This window comes from Oncorhynchus nerka, linkage group LG3, assembly GCF_034236695.1.
Source record: "Oncorhynchus nerka isolate Pitt River linkage group LG3, Oner_Uvic_2.0, whole genome shotgun sequence".
In the NCBI taxonomy this organism is placed as follows: Eukaryota; Metazoa; Chordata; class Actinopteri; order Salmoniformes; family Salmonidae; genus Oncorhynchus; species Oncorhynchus nerka.
The window spans coordinates 26,888,556-26,906,086 of record NC_088398.1 but is presented as its reverse complement, the minus strand read 5'-3'; the positions used below and the strand labels follow the sequence as shown (position 1 = coordinate 26,906,086).

General features: G+C 43.5%; 1 protein-coding gene across 5 annotated transcripts; it reads right to left on the bottom strand.

The window, feature by feature from the left end:
* Positions 1 to 1,049: 1,049 nt before the first annotated feature.
* On the bottom strand, positions 1,050 to 17,409 carry LOC115141328 (peroxisomal targeting signal 1 receptor-like). Of its 5 annotated transcripts, none has more exons than XM_029680074.2 (17): positions 17,017 to 17,409; positions 14,805 to 14,961; positions 13,879 to 13,917; positions 13,593 to 13,713; positions 13,170 to 13,322; positions 12,941 to 13,025; positions 12,310 to 12,400; positions 11,775 to 11,897; positions 10,914 to 11,027; positions 10,340 to 10,423; positions 9,154 to 9,273; positions 8,583 to 8,726; positions 8,331 to 8,401; positions 4,754 to 4,966; positions 4,341 to 4,506; positions 3,107 to 3,264; positions 1,050 to 2,816 (listed from the first exon to the last, which is right to left on the bottom strand). In XM_029680074.2, exons 2-17 carry the CDS (start codon positions 14,916 to 14,918, stop codon positions 2,576 to 2,578), a joined length of 2,037 nt encoding a protein of 678 aa, XP_029535934.1. In that variant the 5' UTR covers positions 14,919 to 14,961; positions 17,017 to 17,409; the 3' UTR covers positions 1,050 to 2,575. The 5 variants fall into 5 exon arrangements, with proteins under 5 accessions (XP_029535934.1, XP_029535935.1, XP_029535936.1 ...); XM_029680075.2 differs by having other exon boundaries at positions 17,151 to 17,409; XM_029680076.2 differs by having other exon boundaries at positions 17,183 to 17,409.
* Between the last annotated feature and the right edge of the window lie 122 nt (positions 17,410 to 17,531).

The window sequence follows — 17,531 nt, the reverse complement described above, 5'->3', positions numbered from 1 at the left end:
ATTCCCAGACCATTGTTCCTCCTCCACCAAACTTTACAGTTGGCACTATGCATTGGGGCAGGTAGCATTCTCTTGGGATCCATCAAACCCAGATTCATCCGACGGACTGCCAGATAGGGAAGCGTGATTCATCAAGCCAGAAAATGTTTCTTCTGCTCCAGAGTCCAATGGTGGCGACGTTTACGTCACTCCAGCCGACGCTTGGCATTACACACAGTGATCTTAGGCTTGTGTGCAGCTGCTCGGCCATGGAGACCCATTTCATGAAGCTCCCAACGAACGGTTCGTGCCGATGTTGCTTCCAGAGGCAGTTTGGAACTCAGTAGTGAGTGTTGCAACCAAGGACAGATTTCTTTTTACACATTACGTGCTTCAGCCCTCGGCGGTCCCGTTCTATGAGCTTGTGTGGCCTACCACTTCCTGGCTCAGCCGTTGTTGCTCCTAGACATTTCCACTTCACAATAACAGTACTTACAGTTGACCAGGGCAGGTCTAGCAGGGCAGAAATTTGACAAACTGACTTATTGGAAAGGTGGCATCCAATGACGGTGCCACGTTGAAAGTCACTGAGCTCTTCAGTAAGGCCATTCCACTGCCAATGTTTGTCTATCGCGATTGCATGGCTGTGTGCTCAACTTTATACACCTGTCAGCAACGGGTGTGGCTTAAATAGCCAAATCAACTCATTTGAAAGGGTGTCCACATACTTTGTATAGTGTATTTGAAAGCCGAATACTTTCCTTGTGAATACGTATGTGAATGTACATGCCCCGCCTAAACCCCCCCTTTGTACTTACAAGTACTTGTCCACGTGTAGTATGCTACTTACTATTCATAGAAAGAGCTAGATATGTGCAATTTAAAGTAGTCCCTGTAGCAGATACTCTTGGCTGAATAAACAAACTGCATTGAACAGTTGCTTTTTCGTACTGCAAAAGCAGCCCAATCCTGGGTCTGTTTGGTCTATTTGGGTCTGCTATCCTGCAACTGGCCAAGGAAAATACAAATATGGGAAATACTACCCTTTTAAACATGACAAGTAGGCTTAATCAATAAGAGAGCATTTTTGGAGTCAGAGCTTTATTGCTGAATATCATATTAATAATCATTACAGTATGGTTAACTATTTTGAAAACAGTACAATAATTATATTACAGACAATATGGCAAAAAAAAGCATTATTTTACAATTAAGCTAATTATTTTACAACAAGGGCATTTGTCTGAAGAAAGAAGGGTTGAGGGTGGGAAGAAGTGCAAAGACACCTCTTTCGGTATACCATCCCCTTTACACTGATGTCATCCTCTGTCCAAAGCCAAGTCATATTCATTCTTGCACACAGTAGCAACAGAAAATGAAAACAAGCGTTTCTTATTGGACAAATTCAGGTAGGTCCCTCCCCGTTTGCTTCCATTGGGTTACTACTAGCGAATACGACTCTGGTGTGTACAACTCATGTCAGCAGTCTCATTTCTCTTGAGTACTTCATTGATTGATATGTCATTGATTGGACTGAGTACAAGTATAATTCATTCTCTAAAATAACGAGAGAGAAAAAAGAAAGACACCGGCTCCTCAAGGACGGGAGTTCAGCACCCCTGCTCCAAAGCCAGATATCTATATTACTGTAATGGTCTCTTTTAACCTTCAGCAATTGATTCGGAATCAGTAAGCCAGCTTTACAACGTTTGAACTTCATATTTTCAAGGGGGAATAAAAAAGGAAAAACAAAGATCCTCCAAACAAACAAGATCATATATTTTCTTAACATTACAGGAACATTCATCTCAACTTGATCTTTTGCTCTACCACGTCTGTGTTTTATTCCCTCTGGAAAACATAAGGTGCAAACTTTTCACTAGTATCCAATGTATACATTCCATGGTTCATAGAGCTGAATGAAACTAAGGGAGTCACGTGACTCCTCAGTTTCAATAGGCATGATGATGCCTCTGATTATGAGGAATACAAGAACATCCCTGCACCAGTTGCTGAGGACAGAGGGTAACTAACCAGACATCTGGGAACTAGCCTGGGTGCCAGTCTGTTTCTGCTGTGTGTCAAACATGATAATGAAAAAAGTAGGAACCAACTGGAAACCAGGCTATGTCAGAATGATCAGGGGAGGAAATAGTATGTATTCAATACACCTGGTATATACACGGTGCATTTCCCTTGGTTGCTGAGACACATCAAAATGTCCTTCTCACCTCTCCTCCCTTTCGGCCAACTCTCCCCTTGTCACACATCATCCTACCTCTCTTCCTGAAAGGATTGGATAGGTATCAGGGTTGGTGTCAGTTCCATTTCAATTCAGGAAGTAAACTGACCCCAACCCTGGTAGTTATAAGCAAGATGGCAGAAATTCTACAAATGGAGCTACTTCCATGTTGTTTATACTTATCCAATAATTTCAGGTTTATATGAAGTGCCTATAGGGTTAGGGCTAGGGGGTTGTTTGTGGACAGGACCTCTCGCTCTCCAACTCTCCCAGACACCTTCCTCCCCTAAGTGCGCACTCACACACTATCAACTCTCCTCCTGCCCCTCTCCCCCCTTCGGCCCTCCCACACCTTCATTCCCCCTCCCTCTGACAGAAGTAGGAGAGCAGCGTGTCGAGGTCTCGCCGGTCAGCCGCCGCGTATAGCGAGCTCTCTCCCATCATGCTTAAGGCCATGCGCAGGGTGGACCAGATGTTGTCGGACATCATGGTGGCCGCGGCACCCCCTGGGGCCCGGCTGGCACTGACCGTCTCGCCCTCCCCCGATGCCTGCCGCTGCAGGGACAGGGCTTCCAGGAAGTGCTCCACGGCCTCTCTGTAAACCAGGAAGAGAATAGGGGTCAACATGAAATTGTAATTGTGGTGCATTCAATAGATTTGTATTAAGGCAAAAATAATTATATTGTGAACAAAGTCAATACATTTAATAAAGTCCAAATTTCTACTCCTGGTATGACCGGAATCTACAACTTACCTTTGATGAACATAAGAAAGTGCAGTGTTTTAGGTGGTTTTGATCAAATCTTATTTAAAAAAAAATGTATTGTGTGAATTTTTTTCTTGCACCATTTTGTATCTCTGGCCACAAAAGGCTCTCCCTCTCACCTGTGGGCTCCTAGGTTGACACAGCTGATTCCCAGGTTGTACCGACTGCGGATGAAGCCTGGCTGCAGTTCCAGCGCCCTCCTGTAGGCGGCAACAGCCTCCTCTGAGCGGCTTCCATTGGCCAGGGTAGCGCCCAGTTTATTCCACAGCAGGTAGTCCTGAGAGAGGGAAACAGACAGAGGTCATGAGCTCCTGAATTAGTGTTAGATACATTTTGTGTTTCTCACACAGACTTATACAGAAAACTACCCTCTGCATTACGTAAACACCAAAAAAATTTTTTTTTGATTTTTTTTGATTTTGGACAAACCTACTTACTTATTTGCTGACTCTTACAAACCGGGGATCATGCACTTAATTTTCCTCACATACCATCCCCTAATATGGCACAGTGCTATACGAGCACATACCATTCTGTTAACCTCTTCAAACCTATGGGGGCGCTATGTCATTATTGGATAAAAAAAACATGCCCGTTTTAAGCGCAATATTTTGACACGAAAAGATGCTCGTCTATGCATATAATTGCCAGCTTTGGAAAGAAAACACTCTGACGTTTTCAAAACTGCAAAGATATTATCTGTGAGTACCCCAGAACTGATCTTACAGGCGAAACCAAGATGAAACTTCAAACAGGAAATTAGCAGGATTTTTGACGCTCTGTTTTACTATCGTCAAGTATATTTGTCCAGGCCTCAATTGTTCCTTGACTTGGGCAGCCTCAAACCGTTTGCAGCAGGACTTCTATTTTAACTTTTGTTACTTTCTTTGCTTTCAGGCCCACAGGGAAAGTGTGATACGGAGGAGGGGGTCTCTGGTCGTCTTGGGAGAGGGCTGGGGGGGATTGGCGGGAATGTAAGGGGTGACTCAAGGGATGGTTAAGTGGGAGGGGGACTTCGTTTGCTGGATGGGAAGGGGTTATCTTTGTATGCATTTCTTTGTTTTTTCACCTGTAACCCACCGTCTGAAAAGAAAATCAAAGGTGGATCACAAGATTTTTTACAATGGGATGGAGCCAATTGCTTTCAGGTAACGATTAGCATACAGATCAGAAATTACTTCAAGGAAGCAAGCAAGGAAGGATGCAAGTATTCGAACACGTTTGAATTCATCAACTTTATGCTGTTTAAATACAATTTGGCAAATCATAAACTAGTGTGTCTATTCTCCAAACACACATGAACCACAGATTGGTAAGAGTTACTGCTGTGAAGTGGATAACCTACTAGTGTACCTGTGGTGTGACAGAGAGGGCTGCTGTGAAACAGTCCACGGCCTTGTCATACTCCCCGCTCAGATTGAAGAGGACTCCCAGGCCACACTGTAGCTGGGGGTCGACGCGGGCGGGGTCAGAGTTCGCCGCACTGAGGAACAGGGACTGCACCTCTGTAAACAAAGAACTGAGAGTGGGGGAGGAAGGAGGGAGGCACAGAGATGGGGAAAACGGAGAAGGGAGAAGATTTAACAATTGTAATATTTTAAACCAACAGATAGAATCCATGTTTTCGTAACATGAGAAAATACAGGAGAACGTCCTGTATTGCATATTTAGCATTTCATTTTGTGTTATATTCATTAGGAGTTCTAAGTACCATTTTGAATATACATGCACACCAAATTTGTACACAACGAAAAAGGTCCACTCACTCTGGCAGCAGTGAGCCAAATCTCTCCCGCTCTCTGGTCCCGCCGTCCTTCTCTCGCTCCCGTTCACTCTGCTCCAGGACTGGCCGGTATGCGGGGTTGTGCCTCAGCCAGTCGCGAAGGGTCTCACAGGCCTGCCTGTGCAGCGATTCGTTGGTGAAACTGACGGCCAGTGCCATCAGAGCGGTCAGGTTGTCCTTCTTCAACTCTATGCATCTAAACGGCGAGAGAAGAAGAGCAGGCAAGAGACAGAGAGAAAAAAAAAAAGAGAGAAAGGTGAGAACCCGAGAAAATGTTGTCAGCCAACACCAAGGCAACAAGTCGTCACAGGCATTCATGTAACTTCAAGGACTTCCTATTTTGCACCCAGTTCATGCTTATCATAGCATCTTTGTATTCAAGCCACACATAAAACAGGTATTCATAAATCAAATAAGTACACACCTCATGACATACTCTTAATGTCACACAGGAAACTACTTCCCAAACGGCACCCTTATTCTCCATGTCAGGGGTGTCAAACATACAAGCCAATTCAATGCGGCTCATGGGTGGTTTAACACCTACTCATTCAAGGGTTTTTCTTTATTTTTTAAAACTATTTTCTATATTGTAGAATAAAAAATTATGAAATAACACAGAGTATACAAATGTATTAACCAAAAAAGTTAAACAAATCAAAACATATATTATATTTGAGATTCTTCAAAGTAGCCACCCATTGCCTTGATGACAGCTTAGCACGCACGCACACACACGCATGCACACACTACTTTTCAAAAGTTTGGGGTCACTTAAAAATGTCCTTGTTTTTTAAAGAAAAGCACATTTTTTCAAATTGATCAGAAATACAGTGTAGATATTGTTAATGTTGTAAACATTATTGTAGCTGAAAACAGCTGATCTACATAGGTGTACAGAGGCCCATTATCAGCAACCATCACTCCTGTGTCCAATGGCACGTTGTTAGCTAATCCAAGTTTATAATTTTAAAAGGCTAATTGATCATTAGAAAACCCTTTTGCAATTATGTTAGAAATTATGTAAGCACAGCTGAAAACTGTGTTGCTGATAAAGAAGCAATAAAACTGTCCTTCTTTAGACTAGTTGAGTATCTGGAGGATCAGCATTTGCAGGTTTGATTACAGGCTCAAAATGGCCAGAAACAAGACCTTTCTTCTGAAACTTGTCAGTCTATTGTTGTTCTGAGAAATTAAGGATATTCCATGCAAGAAATTGCCAAGAAACTGAAGATATCGTACAAAGCTGTGTACTACTCCCTTCACAGAACAGCACAAACTTGTTCTAACCAGAAAAGAAAGAGGAGTGGGAGGCCCCGGTGCACAACTGAGCAAGAGGACAAGTATATTAGAGTGTCTAGTTTGAGAAAGACACCTCACAATTCCTCAACTGGCAGCTTTATTAAATAATACCCGCAAAACAAGCCTCAAAGTCAACATCGAAGAGGCGACTCCGGGATGCTGGCCTTCTAGGCAGACTTGCAAAGAAAAAGCCATATCTCAGACCGGCCAATAAAAGGAAAAGATTAAGATGGGAAAAAGAACAGACACCGGACAGAGGAACTGCTACAGGAACGGGCGGTGGCCCGTTCCTGTAGGTTCATGCTCTACAACATCCGCAGAGTACGACCCTGCCTCACACAGGAAGCGGCGCAGGTCCTAATCCAGGCACTTGTCATCTCCCGTCTGGATTACTGCAACTCGCTGTTGGCTGGGCTCCCTGCCTGTGCCATTAAACCCCTACAACTCATCCAGAACGCCGCAGCCCGTCTGGTGTTAAACCTTCCCAAGTTCTCTCACGTCACCCCGCTCCTCCGCTCTCTCCACTGGCTTCCAGTTGAAGCTCGCATCCGCTACAAGACCATGGTGCTTGCCTACGGAGCTGTGAGGGGAACGGCACCTCAGTACCTCCAGGCTCTGATCAGGCCCTACACCCAAACAAGGGCACTGCGTTCATCCACCTCTGGCCTGCTCGCCTCCCTACCACTGAGGAAGTACAGTTCCCGCTCAGCCCAGTCAAAACTGTTCGCTGCTCTGGCCCCCCAATGGTGGAACAAACTCCCTCACGACGCCAGGACAGCGGAGTCAATCACCACCTTCCGGAGACACCTGAAACCCCACCTCTTTAAGGAATACCTAGGATAGGATAAAGTAATCCTTCTCACCCCCTTAAAAGACCTAGATGCACTATTGTAAAGTGGCTGTTCCACTGGATGTCATAAGGTGAAAGCACCAATTTGTAAGTCGCTCTGGATAAGAGCGTCTGCTAAATGACTTAAATGTAAATGTTAAATGTTTGCAGGACAGGAAAATTGTCTAATTCAAACACTTATCAAGAGAACATCCCTGGTCATCTCTACTGCCTCTGATTTAGCAGACTCACTAAACACATGCTTTGTTTGTAAATGATGTCTGAGTGTTGGAGTGTGCCCCTGGCTATCCGTAATTAAAAAATAAAAAGGTGCCGTGTGGTTTGGTTAATATAAGAACATTGAAATTATTTAGACTAACTTTTGATACTTAAGTATATTTAGACTTCTCCTCAAGTAGATTTTACTGGGTGACTCACTTTTACTTGAGTCATTTTCTATTAAGGTATCTTTACTCAAGTATGACAATTGGGTACTTTTTCCATCACTGATCATTACACAAGTGCATGTTGTGCTGGGGCCAATAAAAGGCCACTATAAAATGTGCAGTTTTGTCACACAACACAATACCACAGATGTCAAATTGAGGGAACGTGCAATTGGCATGCAGACTGCAGGAATGTCCACCAGAGCTTTTGCCAGAGAATTTAATGATAATTTCTCTACCATAAGCCGCCTCCAATGTTGTTTCAGAGAATTTGTCAGTATGTCCAGCCTGCCTGACAACCACAGACCACATGTAACCAATCCCAGCCCAGGACCTCCACATCATGCTTCTTCACCTGCGGGATCTCTGATATCAGACACCCGGACAGCTGATGAAGCCAAGGAGTATTTTTGTCTGTAATAAAGCCCTTTTGTAGGAAAAAACTCCTTATTGGCAGGGCCTGGCTCCCAAGTGGGTGGGCCTACGCCCTCCCAGGCCCACCCATGGCTGCTCCCCTGCCCAGTCATGTGAAATCCATAGATTAGGGCCTAATGAATTTATTTCAATTGACTGATTTCCTTATATGAACTGTAACTCAGTAAAGAAACTGTTGAAATTGTTGCTCAGTATATAATGGACCTACATTTATACAATTTTCTCACCTCTGTCCAGCTTGCTAACAATCACTGAAACAAAAGCTAAAATCAGGTAGCAAAAAAAAAAGTTTAAAAAACGATGAACAGAGGAAATGTTTTTTGCACATTTTGACAGCAAGGAAATAACACATTTTCAGTGTGGCCCTCTGGACCTTGTTGAAAACAGAATGCAGCCCCCAGATGAAAATAAGTTTGACAACCCTGCTCTATATGGTGCACTCCTTTTGTCCAGAGCCCTATGGGTGCCTTATATAGGGAATAGGGTGCCACTTGGGACACACTAGGGACTTCTCTCCAGTCAGTGAGGCTGCTATTCCATCTCTTTACCTGCGGAGGGCACTGATGGCTGCAAACTCTTGTTCGTTCTCTGCCTGACAGGTTCCCAGATATTGCCATGCCTAAAAAAAAAGATGCGAGGGAAAAAAAGAGAGAGTGCTTAGTTCTCTTTACCTCTTCACCCACCTAATGCTAGCAGAGTAGGAAAGAACCCCCTTAGTCGCCAGCGCTTGTTGGCCAGAAATAATTTCACCTTGAGATATTATATCGGAGTTATTAATTAGAAATTAATGAGTGTCTCACCAGCTGGTTGTCTGGTTCTCTCTGTACGGCGCTCTCAAACAGGCGCACGGCCCCAGGGATGTCCCCTGCCTCCATCCTCCTCACCCCCTCAGCAAGGGGGTCCTGGTGGGACATGTACGGGTTGTCCTCCTCAAACTGGTACCCCTGGAGGGTGTGAGAGAGCGAGGGAGGGAAAGAAAGAGAGAGAGTTGAATCATGAACAGCAATTTAGCAGACAAGACAGATTTTTTTTTAGCCTGGACAGGTAGAAATGCTGAACTTATTCATTGTGATCTGAAAGGCAAAACTTATCCTTAACTAAAAACTAACCCTTATTTTAACCAGGTAAGTTGACTGAGAACACTTTCTCGATTACAGCAACAACCTGGGGAAGAGTTAGAGGGGAGAGGAGGTGGGATGCATGAGCCAGTTGGAAGCTGCGGATGATTAGGCGGCCATGGACACCGGGGTTAACACCCCTACTCTTACGATAAGTGCCATGGGATATTTTTTTTTAGACCAGAGTAAAGAGTGCCTCCTACTGGCCCTCCAACACCTCTTCCACAGGTGGATAGGAAGCTATGTCAAGTACCTTGTCGTAGGAGCTACTGAGCATCTGGTCAAAATCGGAGAGCCAGGGGTGACTTTCTGCATCTCTCTTGGCCATCTCCTCCCACTCCTGCTGCAGCTTCTCCCAGAAGTCCAAGTCGCTCTGATACAGAGGAACAGTTACAGTGTCAAAGTCAGAGGACAAATGATGGAGGTGCTGGGCATCTCCATCATATCAGTTGCTGTGGGAAACCCCCTAACATTAACATTGGTCCAAATCACTATTTTTATGGGATGCCCAAGGGTCAATGTGAACTTTGATAAAGGTTCTATATACAGTGTACTTTAAGCCAATGTAATTACCTGATGTGTGAAGTGAAAATGTGCAATGGCATTATTACTGCAATATAGTATATGTAAAGAGCTTTATACATACTGAACACAAATATAAACTAAACATGTAGTGTTGGTCCCATGTTTCATGAGCTGAAATAAAAGATCCCAGAACCTTTCCATACGCAGAAAGCTTATTTCTTTCAAATGTTGTGCAAAAATGTGCTTACATCTCTGTTAGTGAGTACGTCTCCCTCCTTTGCCAAGATAATCCATCCCCCTGACAGGTGTGGCTTATCAAGAAGCTGATTAAACAGCATGATCATTACACAGGTGCACCTTGTGCTGGGGACAATAAAAGGCCACTAAAATGTGCAGTTTTGTCACACAACACATGTCTCAAGTTGAGGGAGCGTGCAATTGGAATGCTGACTGCAGGAATGTCCACCAGAGCTGTTGCCAGATAATTGAATGTTAATTTCTCTACCATAAGCCTTCAACGCCACTTTAGAGAATTTGGCAGTGCACCCAACCGGCCTCACAACCGCAGACCACGCGTAACCACGCCAGCCTAGGACCTCCACATCCGACTTCTTCCCCTGCGGGATCGTCTGAGGGAGTGATGAGGACTATTTCTGTTTGTAATAGAAACCCTTTTGTTGGGAAAAACTCTTCCCGATTGGCTGAGCCTGGCTCCCAAGTGGGTGGGCCTATGCCATCCCAGGCCTACCCATGGCTGCACCCTTGCACAGCCATGTGAAGATTAGGGCATAATGAATTGATTTGGGCATAGGCCAGAATTATTCTTGATAAATACAATTTGGAAGATGTTTAAAAGACGTTTATGATAATTATTATGTTATCTTTCCTATTGTATTGTTCTGCATCTCTCTTACCTCCACAGCAGCTTTAGCTTGCTGGAAATCTGGACCTCCAGTGGCAAACTCATCTACCCATGATTCTGCTGACTCCACTGAGACCTGAACAGGAAGGAAGAGGTAGCAATGGCAGATGTGGACACCAAGTTGTCCATAACTCGATAACAACACTTAAAGTGGGACTTTGAGGTTGTGACAGTAAAGGAGAAGCAGAAAAAGATGGGGAAGAAGGATGAGTGGAAGACAAGATAAAGGAATGGGAAGAAGTAAAACATCAGAGAACCACACCCATTCCCTTTCTCCCCTACAATTTACATACCTTCAGTGCAGGTCATTGTTACTACTTCTCTAAAAGTAGTCGCTATAATCTAAATGCAAGTTTAATCAGCAAAAACAATGCATCTTCCTTGGGTTTACAAAGTGCTAAGAAACTACGGGACAAACTACAGTGGGCACAACCTTCTGCCACTAAAAACAGCCATCCAACTGCCGCAAAAAAAGGCAGATGAAAAATATAATCAGCACAACTTTCTTGACAGAAAGCCGGTTGCGGAGCCACTGGGCAGTGTTGCCATTGCGTCAGGGGTCCTACCTGCTTGACGACAGAAGCCCATTGATGTGCCTGTTTAGCCTTAGCTTTGGCAATCTTCTGATCCCACTCTTGGGTTGTCGAGGGTAAAGTCCCTCCCCCAGTCTCCTCCAGGAACTATGGCAACCAGGGAGCGGAGAACGGGGGGAGGCGTGATTGTTTTGTCGCAGGTGTGAGGCATTGGGTTTTTGTTTTGGGAGAGGTGAGGACGGAGGAGTTTTAATTTGGTACAAATGAATGGGGGTTGTTAATCGAAGGAGGGGAAAGCCAAGAGTTCACGGCAGGGTCGAAGGGGGAAAAAAATAGATGTCACAGTTAAAAAGAGCAACCATGAGAACTCCTATGACTACATACACCAGGGCTGGGATCTAATTCAGGAAATGACTTGGAATTCAACTCATGATGAAAACAATACAAAAATGCCTATTATATTATTTTTCAATCCCCTACCGGAATTGAAAAATAATTTCCCACAACCCTGTTAAAAACATACGACTTCACCTGATAAGGGGAACTGGAAGTCTGATTCAAGACGGGAACAGCTATGATGATTTTCATTGGCAGAAGTTGGCTGATAGAAATCACATGTATTGAAAGGACAATGCTCTCTTTTCCACAATAAATGATTTCTACACATACCATTTCCAAATTATACATTGTACAGCCTAGTGCAAGGCTCACATACAGAAAAGTTCATGGCCATCACTTGGTTATGTAGTTAGTAACAATTGCAGGGGTCTGCACCAAATACTGGGATGTGGGGGGTCATGAGGCACAAAATGAGGACGCTTGAGCCAAGATGGCTCCCTGTAGGTTGACAGTTGCACCCTTCCCCTTGTGTCTTCAATGGAAGTTGGGTCCTACCTGGTTGAGGTTGGAGGCCCAGTTCTGAGCCTCCTTGGCCTGAGCTCTATCTGTGTGCTGTTTGCCTGCTCTGTCCTCCACTGTGACACTGCCCTCGCCAATCTGCCTAATGAACCGCAGGAACTACAGTGCAACACAACAACAACATAACAATGACACAATATCCATTATGGCTTATGGACCTAGATTGGTCATGAAATCAGTTTGTGCTTTAACCAAATCACAAATAATGACAGAGGACTTGGATACCACACAAACAGTTCTGAAGACCAGGTTGTAAAGAGTCACTATGCTACTACGGTCCATCACAGCAAAATGCTTTCCCATGAAACATTTTGATGTCTAATTGACTACAAAGAAGCGTCTCTCACTGAACAATTCAAAAGAAACGGCTACAACTACAATTATCCTGTTATTGCAAAGCTACATTACTTCTATGGGCAAAGAATGGGGAAAGGGTATGGGGATAGATATGTAGAAAAAAGTATGAAACACACGCGACAAGGAAATAACACACACACACACACACACACACCTCAGTGTTCTGCAACTTGGGGTCATTGACCTTTGCGACCAGCTCATTGGCTGTTTGCTTCAGTTCGTCTCCTGGTAGGTACTCTTTCGTCCTATTGGATGTACAAACATTAACATCAAAGGGTTAATTTAAACAGCTAACTGAGTATCAAACAGTGATTATTTTAAAGAACAAGTGGATTAAAGAGACCATGTGCATTTTACATAATCACACTGTATCCTTGTAAATATATTGGAATTGAAATGCATTGTCTCTTTTCACAATACATTTCCAATAAGGATGGAATCAAAAGACTTTTGAATACCTAATTAAATGACTGCTACTTACGGAGTCAACGCATTACATACACACACTAAAAGCTTGTGTGCAGGATTTACTGGCTTTAATTGTGAGTTATGCAATGACTTCAATTCACTAGCACAAAGCTATGTTACGGCCAAAGCCCTTATAAAGTGAATGCAACAACACAGAGTTCTGAGAGGACGACGTCAAGGATTTTAAGACACACTTAGCGACTCAACATCACAATGGCACCATCTTCTCTGGAACATTCTTAAGGTTTCTCCGAATGTCGCTGTATCTATCTACGTGTCCCTTGCTCTCCTCTTTTTCTCTATCTCTCCATTATTACCAGTCTTGCTCCCTCTCTCCCAGGTCTCCGAGCCATAGCTTCTCCTCTGACTGCTCCAGATACTCCTCTGCCCAACGCCCGGGATCTGAGAAAGAGAGAAGAGAGAAGAGAAAGGGAAAGAGAGTAAGATACAGATTATTTCTCTACATGTTAGAAGTTGTGGCCACAAAGTACATTCAAACAAATGGTTGGCAATTGTGCCTACCATTGACATTCCAAAAAAATGTACCTGTGCCATCGGTGATAAACTCTCTGGTCCAATCAGCATCGGCCGGGTCTCCAAGTCCCGCCTGCCCCGATGAGGCGGCGGCAGCGGCATCTGCTCCCGACAGAAACTCAGACGTCCAATCACCAGACAGGGCCAACGCAGCCACACCCGGAGCTACAGACAGGACAGGAGGGAACGGGTGTTGTTTTCTTCACACGTTGGTAAAATAAAGTGTGTTTTTCAGTGTAAGTACTTGGATGGGCGGGACAGGAAAACATAATAAAAAGGTGTCTTGAAGTGTCAACATATGTTCCAAAACCTGTGGGGTAACAACATGGAAGTGCTGCCGGGCAGCTGGAATAGGCACACCGCAAATCTTTAATAGTGTTGCTTCTGCTGCGTTGGAGAGTATAATAGGGTATACTATTACTGCTGTGTGTGTACCTCTCTGTGGAGCCTGTCTGTAGCTCTGCTGATCAATCTGCTGCATTTCCTCCAGTAACTGGCCCATGTCGAAGCTGTGAGGGGGCCGTGGAGGCGCCTGCTGCATGAACTCATTCACCAACTGGGACACACACACACGCAGAAGAGGTCATCAAACGCTAGCCTATTCAATAACAATTAACAAACCTCATGAATGAAATGTGCTTTCATATTCCTTTTTTCGGAATATGAAGACAGAGCACAACAGTTCGAATCAAGAGGACTGGGAAGGTAATATGAGACTGACCTCTTCTTCTGTTGCTATTTCAATGGGTGTAGGGGGAATCTAGGAGAAAAAGAGGGATGAAAGTGATACTGTGAGATATATTTGTGAAAGCTATAGTACAACTAAGTTGCAGTATCTTGTCTAAGTTGTCAAGGTCATGGTTGCTCCACTACTACAGCTGAAACGGCTTGACCAAGTCAAAAGATCTGACCCATATTACAGGCGCAACATTTTTATTTTCCTATAGCGAATCGCCGGGACCACATTTTACATTCAGAAACCATGTCGGGGGCCATTCTAAAACTACTCGCATGTCGTTAACCATTTGTTTACACTTTGTTACCTCGTTGGCTAGCTAGCTAATAAACTGTTAACTTTACCAGTATAGCCAAACATTTGGGGGCACAGAAAGAAAGGAAAATGCATAGGTTCTTCAGGAGATCAAAGATCATAGAAATCACAAACCTGATATGTTTATAGTGCACAACAGTGTACAATTTTAAATGTAATGCATCTCAATAGGAAAATAGTGCTTTTACACAATGTAGAAACCTAATATTCCACAAATTACTTAGTAATTTCATTTGAACTTTTATAATAAATGTCTTTACAGTGTTACATATTAATTTATAGGGCATAACATGTGCTTAAAGTAGATAGAATTCATATAGGCTGTATCTCAATCATTTTTTAAAATCTCAGTTCTGATGCTCATAAATTTCATGTCGTGCTCCTAACTTAAAAATAAATAAATAAATTGGGAGCACGAGTGTTACCAATGAAAATGTTACATTTAGAGCCCTGGATGGGCCCCACCATTGACCAGGAAAAATAACTCTCAATGCAACATGGTCAATAACAAACAAATAATATACAAAACATAAAACATGGATTACGGTACATATTCCATACATTCTTTATTCTAATTTCTATAGGTGACTACTCACAGTGGGCGTTGACCTGTGCCTCCAAGCTCCTCCCTCCTGGGTCATATGACCCGTCAGTTTCATGAGAGGATTGGCTCCCCCACACTCCCCCTCCACCAGCTCCCGCATCGCCATGGCAACAGCGGGCAGCGGCGTATCCAATCAGATCACCTTAGAACTGAAGAGAGGAAAAAGTTTATAAAAACATCTACTTATCCATTAAATGATGGATGGAATTATTTGAACATTCCAAACATTTTACATCTAATTTACTCAGTTTGATAATATCACATTCAGGATCCTGCCTGGGTGCCAGACTCTTTCTGCATTTGTTGAGGTGCCTAACAAGACAAAACATGTGAGCTATTAAGCAGAGATAGACCGGCACTAACACTATTCATGGTCCCATGCAAGACAGCTCAGGATAAACCATTTGAATACAAAGAGGGCGTACCGGTATCAAGAAAAACATAAGAAAAATGTGAATGTCCGCTCACTGTTGGGCAGTCCTTTACCTTCCTACTACAGCTAGGCTATCCTTTTCTCCAGCTCCTGTGCGGTGTTTGGACATGCGTCATCACTCTTTTCAACCTTTCACATCAATCAAAGCAACAGGAGAGAGCCGTTTGAGATATATGGAGGTCTATTTGAGGATGAAAGGGCTAGCCAGGCCAAATTGAAATCTCATCCCAGGTGCCCAATGACTCATGGTCCTCTCCTAATCTAACATGCTCTATCTGTTGGATTTTAACACACACACACACACACACACGACTGCCCTCCAAGGATACCAAAAATGTAGCAAGAAGTCAAAGAATGGCTCCACAACAGAACTGAGTGAAAATAGCCTTGAGCTTCACTTTCACTCTTCCAACTGGCTTTTCAGTCTAACTCACTCTTTAAATACACACCTGGCCCTTTAAGTGACAGAAAACATTCAAGGGTGACAACCAACAGTCAATGCAACTCCCTCTACTGCAAAGCTGTAGTAATATTCCCCGATCCACAGTCCTCTCCCCCACAACAGTGTGTCACTGCAATCAAATGTCGGAGAGAGAGATGAACCTGCTGTTCACATAGCAGACCTACTATCTAGGCCAACAACAGATGTACATAGATAGTGGCCTACTCAACTTCACTAAACCTCTCAGACAAACACAATTATGACCATTTCTATAATGCAGTCAGTCCTGGAGCTGAGAAGTTAAGCCTTTTCCCATTCCACTACAATTTAAGAATGAACAGAACCAGACACACACAACTGCAGGTAACCTTGCCACAAAAAAACAAGGGGAGACAAGGCTGTACCCTGTCCACAGGTGGTCCAGTAGCTACACTAGGGTTTAGATTTAAGGATTTCTTTCCACTGACCCAAACAGATGCTGTACGATTAGGGCCTTGGTAAGAGGATTATAGACAGATATTAATAAACACTGTCACACACACACAAAATACTGTGGATAGAAGAGACCGTCTTAATGAATATGTATGGTCCCAAAATGAGTGAGTGTGCAGGGGTTTAATTCAGTTAGTAGGTATTCATTGTTATGTGTCAAACTTGGCACTGTATGACAGCATGCTGTAGCTATATTGGCTCTACAGCAAAATATAAGTTGGCTTCTCAAGTTGAGACTGTGTGCATGAAAATGTTATGATGAAGGTATGATGCTTTGTCATGTTGAAACATAAGGTTAGCATTGCTATGCTTTTACCCGAAAACCACCAGCTGAGAATTCAAAGAGCACCATAAAGCGAACCATTGCCATCAGATAGCAGTAGGTACTATAGATACTATCTCCGATAACTAGCTACTATACCGCACACATCCCACTACACCATGGCAATAGTCCATGCACAAAAGTTAAGAGGGAGGCATGTCTTAGCCAATTTTCGATGTATAAGGTCGCATTACATAAATTAATGTCCTCCCAACTAGCACTGTAACGATAAACAGTGACTTTACACAATATATGTACAGTATGCCAGATAGCTAGCTAGCTAGCTAGTTAGCTAACGTATTTAGTGTTTAGTGGGTGTAGCTAGCTAATTATGGTTAGTTAGAGAGCGTTGAGCTTGCAAAATACATTCAGTAAAACATTGAACGCTATCTAGTTGCGTGGCTAGCTACCGGTTTGCTACAATGCATGTTGATGACCAAATGCTAGCAAGTTAACAGTTAGCTACAAAAATGTGACAGACCATTATTCGACTGAGAGCATAATGTTCTACTCACCACAACCTACTGCTGACTGTAGACCTTCCTACCTTCCTACTATCCTCTTCTCCTAATTGTCTACTTTGAAAATAATAAATAGCTGGCACATTAAGACACCAGCAAAGCTACTGAGTGTGAAAGTAAATCTTTACCCGTGTTTATTAGCGCGTGTCTCTTTATTTACCTCCTGCTCTTTCCCCCATGACCCACAAAAATCTCCACAGACGCACAGCTAATCCTGCAAGGCGTATTCTCGAACAGCGTCGACGTAGCCGTTGACTGACAGACAATACGGAATGTGCGCAGAACGAGTTTGTGCCTGTGTAAACGCTGCAGATCGATGTTGCCATTTATGCCAAGGAATATTATAACATTCTCATACTGTTCGATTAAGGTGCAATCTCTGGCTACATTGGTGAAACAATTTAACGAAAGGGGCGTAAAATTGACCTCGATTGACAGTGGGCGAAGTACGCAAGGGAAAGCAAGGTTTGCGTATATTATTGTGCAAGATATGAATGAATTGCAAAGTC

Bases quoted from the DNA above. Each gene is read 5' to 3' on its own strand.
- LOC115141328 (XM_029680074.2), bottom strand. From the start codon at position 14,918: ATGGCGATGCGGGAGCTGGTGGAGGGGGAGTGTGGGGGAGCCAATCCT. The intron at 12,401-12,940 runs GTAATAATGGAG...TACATCCAATAG, and splicing joins GGAGAGAGGGAGCAAGACTG to GACGAAAGAGTACCTACCAG. The intron at 11,028-11,774 runs GTAGGACCCAAC...TGGTTGCCATAG, and splicing joins GGGCCTCCAACCTCAACCAG to TTCCTGGAGGAGACTGGGGG.